Source organism: Jatropha curcas, chromosome 11, assembly GCF_041381405.1.
Source record: "Jatropha curcas cultivar XTBG-Jc1 chromosome 11, XTBG_Jcur_1.0, whole genome shotgun sequence".
Classification (NCBI taxonomy): domain Eukaryota; kingdom Viridiplantae; phylum Streptophyta; class Magnoliopsida; order Malpighiales; family Euphorbiaceae; genus Jatropha; species Jatropha curcas.
In genome coordinates, this window is record NC_143161.1 from 9,708,926 (window position 1) to 9,715,471 (window position 6,546).

Below are 6,546 nucleotides of genomic sequence, written 5' to 3' on the forward strand. Positions count from 1 at the left end.
TGACTGGATTGAAATGTTTACATATTTGTGTGACTGCGTGTGTTGTGCAATAATTATTACCCCTTAGAAAACTCACATGTCTTATTTGAATTTTCAGGAAGTAAGTTTTTCTTTAATCCGACCTAGGCTATGTTTCTTCGGCGCAGGGCAATAGAGAAATTTTTCTAGTGCCATAATTATTTTACTATGTAATTATGCGCATAAAAAGCCATGTATACCAAACAGTTAGTGACTCCGCAGTTGTAAGATTTACATATATTTAGTTGTGTATTAACATAGACAAATTAATCCTGTAAGCCCATATTAGAATGTGATGTATTGTAAATTGGGCCCGAACTTTGGAATGCTGTAGGAGATAAACTTGGGCCGAGAAATAATAAAATATTGAGGTATATTTTTCATAATCATATGGGCTGAATGTTGAAATTTATACCGAGATATTGGATTCTAGTGTTTCAGGCTGACTATGGGCCTCGGGGGCCTTAAGCTTACCTGGGCCCTAGTGCCGGTCCGGCCCATGGAATCGGGTCGTGACATATATATGTATGATTTGATACATATAAATACATAAACTTTGGTTAAGAAAATATATAATTTTTTAAATAATTATCTACATATATCTACTAATTACTATTAAATTTTTATTTCAAAAAATACCTAATTATTTATATTTATCTACGGAACATATATATAAGAATGTAGATAGATATGGATAAAACATTTCATTCAAAAAAACTATTATGCATATGCCGAATATAAATATATAGCTATAATTCTATCAAATAATAATTGATTCTTAATTTATGATGTTAAAATAAATTATAAGTATAATTTATAATGACTTATAGATGAGTAATTAAATTCTTATAAATGCTAAATAAATAATTAGTTTTAAAAATAAATAAAGAAATAAATAATTATGTAAGAGTGATAAAGAATGTTAAAAATTATCAAAATCATTCACAATACCATGACAGTATAAAAATAAAGAAAATAAATCATTATTTTGTGAGCACATGCTTTAGTTTCTTCCTTTCGTTCACCAATTTCGTGTATTTCCATTGAGTTTTTGAGTACATATTTTAGAAGATATATATATAAAGACACACTAATAAGAAACAATAATTTAACGGGTATTAATCAATTTAGTTATGGACAACCTCAATCAGAGAAACTAAAGAGATAAATAAAAACAACAGAAAATAAAAAATATACTCAAGTATTGCCAAGCAAAACTGACACCAAAATAAATTCACTTACAATGGAAAAGAATGAACTTACATATAACTCTACAAGAGAAAAAAAAAAATGATATTATGAAATAAAGATTCTAAATAATAACCATAATAATATATATCTTGCAAAAAAGGAACTTTTGTTAAGATGGTTATGTTAGAATCACGTGATATTAACTAAATTAGTATTTTTTATTGAAGCGCTAGTTTAAGTAATTTTCTTCGGTTCTGTTATGTGGATCCATGCCTTTCTAATCTGGTTTCGAGCTAATTACATAAATATTAAACACTCAATTGAAAATTTTTATATGGTGCAAACAATTGGTTATAAAAATTTTCCACTCAAACATCAAAATAGAGAATTTCTAAAAATTTAAACTCTAAAATTATAATTATCCCTACTTCAAATTGGAGTTATTATGGTGCGGTTTTTGATTCACACATTCGGTACAAGCAGCGACAGCAAGACGGTTATTGTGGAGGCCCACACAAGTTTCCCCGCCAACAGTGTGACAAGGGCAATCCAACAAACAACAATGGTATGGTCTCAACGCGCCTCTCTAGTGTTGAATTACACGCTCTCCAAAAAAGAATTAGGAAGTGGTGAATTTATGTTTTTTACTTCTTTTTAGAAGAGGGAAATTATTGTTACTTAAATACTCGGTAACATTTTAGTAAAAATCAAACCAAACAAAAAATGATTTTCTCTATTAAAACTGACAATTTTTCAAAGACTGATCTGTGTCTAGTAGCCTGGTAGTTCTGTGCTCACCCCCAAGTTTCAATTTGAAACTTTCTGAAGTGATTACACGCGTGCCAACTGCGGGTGCGATTAACAGCAAGTCATCTTAATTCATGAGCAGCAATTTTGAAGTTGGCGTTCGCATACTTCTTTCTCCATCTCTTCATCTAACTCTTATCTTTCTTTATCTATGGGCTTAATCTCTGGTCTCTGATCAGCTACAGGTACCATACATAATCTCAGCTCTGTTATATTCTAATTTTTTTTCCCAGTTAATTCTATAATTTTCAAACCCATTTACTGATCCATTGAAGAGTGTTAATTTGTTATTATTTGATGACTTTTTATCAATTGAGTGTGAAAAATTTCAGATTTCAATTGATTTTTGCCATTTCTCTACTTATGGCTTCTAACGGTATTGATCGCAATGCATATTTGATTTTTATTTATTTATTTTCTCTCTGGGATTTCTGTTCCTGCTATTAAATTTTATATTCGTTGGTTATATAATTAAATTCCTTTTGAGATAATTTTGGGGATTTTTTCCCTCCCCACCTTTTTTTTTTTTTTTTTTTTTTTTTTTTTTTTCCAATTAGTAGTTGCATTGATCTTGAGAATCATTTTGCTTTTTATTACCTTTGTATAAAATATTGCTTTGAGATTCTGTTGAAATCTTTAATCTGAGTCTGCAGTCCTGCACTTACTTAAAGTTCAATCTTTTTTGCATTGTTTGACTTGAGCAAGAAGACCTAGAATACAAGCTGAACTTTAAGCTTTACATGATTCATATACAGTACATCTTGTAGTTGTTTGAAATTTATAGGGGCGACAATTAAAAAAAAAAAAGTTTTTTAAGGTAAATATATTCATCGAAAAAAGGAATTTATCGTTGTCCGAATTGAGTGGATTTTGATTTTTTGCTCATTCATGTATAATGCAACCAAAAGAGTATGTAATGCATTGGGTAGCGTAAGTATTGCTTAGGATCTTGTCGGGCTATTTGATTGTGTTGTTACATATCGTTAGGCAGATGCATTAGCAGATTCAAAGTGATTTAGATCAGAATGTTAATGAATAAGTCTAAGCTGTAATATTGTTGGAATGGGAATATTTAGGAATGAATTAGGAAAGTAAAGAAAGGGACCACTAAGGATTATGGACCTCAAGATTATTATATAGGGCAGAAGCTACATCTAGTTGATAATATATTGTATTGTCACATTCTGAACTTTCTCTTATCTCAACTGTTCTCCAAAAATATGGTCATTTCTGCAAAACAAAATGGATTGCAATAATATTATCTTTATAAATATTGATCTAAGCAATTGTAACTTCTAGAAGCAAAAGCTACCATTTTTACAACAGCTTGCTGCAATTTATTTATAGATCTCCAGCCAGTTTCATTCGCATTGAGCTAAAACTTTACCCTGATGTATCCGGGTGGATATACTGCGGAAGTTACATGCTTATCTCCTAAAGCAACAGTCAAAGATGTTTATGAGTTTTTTGCTCACTGTGGTGTCATTGAGCATGTTGAAATCATCAGGTAATGTATAGATATCTACCTATCTTGGGAATTGGTGTGATTATGATGATGCCTGGAGTTAAAGACCGTTATATGATCGATGAACCGATAATTAATAAACATTTCTTCTGTAAAAGGTCAACAGCAAAACATATGTCTATTTATGACTCTATTGTTTGGTCTTTATGCTTTTCACTTTTTGTTAGAACTGTTTATGCTTTTCAAATTATAATGGAATCTAAAGGTTATTATAGACATGCTTGGGGCCCAATGATATTGCTAGTAATTTAACAATTTTGTTATTAGAGTATTCCAACAATTTTTGCTTTCGTTTCCTGGAAATAAATATAGGGACATGGCCATCTAACTAATGTAATTCATATAACTTCTTCATAGGCCATGTACTGTATGCATATCCTTTTATTTACCTCACATTTAGAGCTCTATACTTTTGTCTACCAGTTTTTGATTGTAGAAGACTTGCTATGGATTTGAGCATGACTTCTGAATTGCCAATTCTAAATTGCTATTTTACGAGGATTATGTCATATATTATACTCAATGGGTGCTTTTATATGAAAACAGATCCGGTGAGGATTCTTGCACTGCATATGTGACATTTAAAGGCGCCTATGCTCTTGAAACTGCCATCCTACTCAGTGTAAGTTTATCAGAAATTTGTGCAACTAATCTGTTTAAGAAATTATTCCAGTCTTTTGGCTTCCAGAATCTATAATGTTCATCTTGTTTTTCAATAATTGACAGTAGCACATGTCGTTTGCATCAAAATGCGCTTATTCTGCATTTTCAATATTGTTAGCTGTTGTTAGTTATAGAATTGGCGCAATTGAGTTTATATACACAATTACTTGATTTTGACTTTGTGTAAACGTAGGATAATCTAGTTGTACTTACCTTATTAATAATTTAAATTAGATTTAAAATATTTCTTTTAAATTTAATCACTCAACTTGTTCAAGAAACTGAGATTGAAAATAGTTTTTCACGCGCACAAAAAAGAAGTGCAGAAACTTGTTATTTCCATTTTCACAGTCATTATTTCACTACTAACTTTTGAAACCATAGTTTTCATATTTTTTAACTATCAAATGACTGTTTACTCCATCTGATGTTACAAGTTGGAATATTCAATAGAAAAAGTTTATAAGTTGAAGTGTTTAATAGGTGTGATTTTATTAATTAAAGTGTTCAATGGCTCAAAATAAAAGTTCAGAGCGTTACAAGATATTTTATGTGAAAAAAACAAGGATGAATTTATGCATTTGGCCAGATTTTTTCAATTAACATTGTTGCATGAACTGTAAAGCTTAATGATTGATTAGCCATTTTGGGCTGATTTTGATATTTTAGGGAGCTAAAATTGTGGATCAACGTGTATGTGTGGCACGCTGGGGAACTTATATGGAAGAATCATATCCTTGGAATAGTCCTTCATGGAAAGTCGAAGACAACATTGGCTCAACGGTATGAATCAATATTTTTTAATAGAATCTTTGTGTCAGATCTTCTTTTCCATGTCCCATTTATTTGGTAAGTTTATGCAATTCCCAGACTAGCCAACTTTTGATTTCAGCAAGAATTTTTCCTTGTTATTATGATACATTAGTTGGAATTGATGGTTCTTAAAACAAAATCATACATCCAAAACACAATATCTATTACAAATGATGGAATGCCGTCAATTATTAATTTACTTTGCAAGTGAACCTTATTTCAGTAGTTCCATGATTCTGCTTAAAACTCTAGTGAATGAATTTTAATAAATGATAGAATTCGGTTCAACTATATGTTGTGTCATAAAATTAATAAGAGAAAAGTAAGTATTTTCATTTATACCAAACATGAAAACATGAAATTTTAAAGAATTTATCTATACTACAGGCTCTTGAGCTGTTCCTTTGAACTAACACCAAAAGAATCTTACCAGGACATTCATATGAGCCAGTGCGTCTCTAGGCCTGGAGAAGCATTGACTGTGGCTCAAGATGTTGTCAAAACAATGCTATCGAAGGGATACATTTTAGGAAAAGATGCATTAATCAAGGCCAAAGCTTTTGATGAATCTTTTAAAGTCTCTGCCACGGCAACAGCCAAAGTTGCTGAGCTTAGCAATAGAATTGGGCTCACAGATAAGATACAATCAAGCATGGAAACAGTGAAATCAGTGGACGAGAAGCTCCATGTATCAGATATCACTGCTTCGGCTATATTAGTTACCGGCACAGCAGCTGTAGTTGCAGCTACATATACCGGAAAGGCCGCAGCTGCAGCTGCAAATGCTGTAGTCAATAGCAGTTACTTTGGCAAGGGAGCTCTGTGGGTTTCAGATGTACTGACACGGGCAGCCCAAGCTGCCGCAGATTTTGGCAAAAGTAAGGTTAATGAATAAGCGTAAATCTTATATAAAGAACCTAAATAAATATGATGGGTTTTCTTTTTTTCTTGTTCCTGTGTACAAATAAATAGTCTTATGTTTTACATCAGCCTTTGGTCGTATAAAGCTGAAAATGCAATTCTTGCAGTACCCATAAGACTTCATGGTGATAGTGATAAGCTACTGGTTTTGGTGCACTTGTAAGTGTAACTAGGCATGTTCTATTTCCAGAGCTGGAACTTGAACCGGCCATTAAACTGCTGGTTCCAATTCCAGCCAGTTTAGGCACGGTTCCAGTAATCGACAATTCCTGCTACTGTTCCAGCACTTTGCGAATTTGATTTAGTAAAGCTGAAATACAAAAAGTTGAATTTACCCAAATTAAATAAATATAACATCAGGATAATGAAAAAGTTAGAGTCTCAATTTTCAAAATATTCTATTTTAGCGTCGGAACCAAAAACTTCGTTAATTGAGTGTCTAAATTTAAACAAAAAAAAAGCAATTAATTGTATAACGCTGACAAGTCTCACTGGAAAAATAATTGTAGACACGTGTCACCTAATTTTTCATCGCCGGCAGCTAAATGTGGCATAACTGAAGTGAGGTCCATATTAGCATGACACATGGATCCCACTTAAACATGGTA

General features: G+C 31.9%; 1 protein-coding gene across 2 annotated transcripts; it reads left to right on the forward strand.

Annotated features, from left to right (window-relative positions):
• The first annotated feature begins 2,040 nt into the window (after window positions 1–2,040).
• LOC105642810 (RNA-binding (RRM/RBD/RNP motifs) family protein) lies at window positions 2,041–6,047 on the forward strand. Of its 2 annotated transcripts, none has more exons than XM_012227760.4 (5): window positions 2,041–2,201; window positions 3,364–3,523; window positions 4,088–4,163; window positions 4,874–4,987; window positions 5,451–6,047. In XM_012227760.4, exons 2-5 carry the CDS (start codon window positions 3,408–3,410, stop codon window positions 5,910–5,912), a joined length of 768 nt encoding a protein of 255 aa, XP_012083150.1. In that variant the 5' UTR covers window positions 2,041–2,201; window positions 3,364–3,407; the 3' UTR covers window positions 5,913–6,047. The 2 variants fall into 2 exon arrangements, with proteins under 2 accessions (XP_012083150.1, XP_020538563.1); XM_020682904.3 differs by lacking the exon at window positions 2,041–2,201 and adding an exon at window positions 2,236–2,392.
• Window positions 6,048–6,546: the final 499 nt, after the last annotated feature.

Excerpts from the sequence above, each read along its gene's own strand:
- LOC105642810 (XM_012227760.4), top strand. The coding sequence starts at position 3,408 with ATGTATCCGGGTGGATATACTGCGGAAGTTACATGCTTATCTCCTAAA. Across the intron at positions 3,524-4,087 it reads GAGCATGTTGAAATCATCAG|ATCCGGTGAGGATTCTTGCA; the intron begins GTAATGTATAGA and ends ATATGAAAACAG. Across the intron at positions 4,164-4,873 it reads AAACTGCCATCCTACTCAGT|GGAGCTAAAATTGTGGATCA; the intron begins GTAAGTTTATCA and ends TTGATATTTTAG.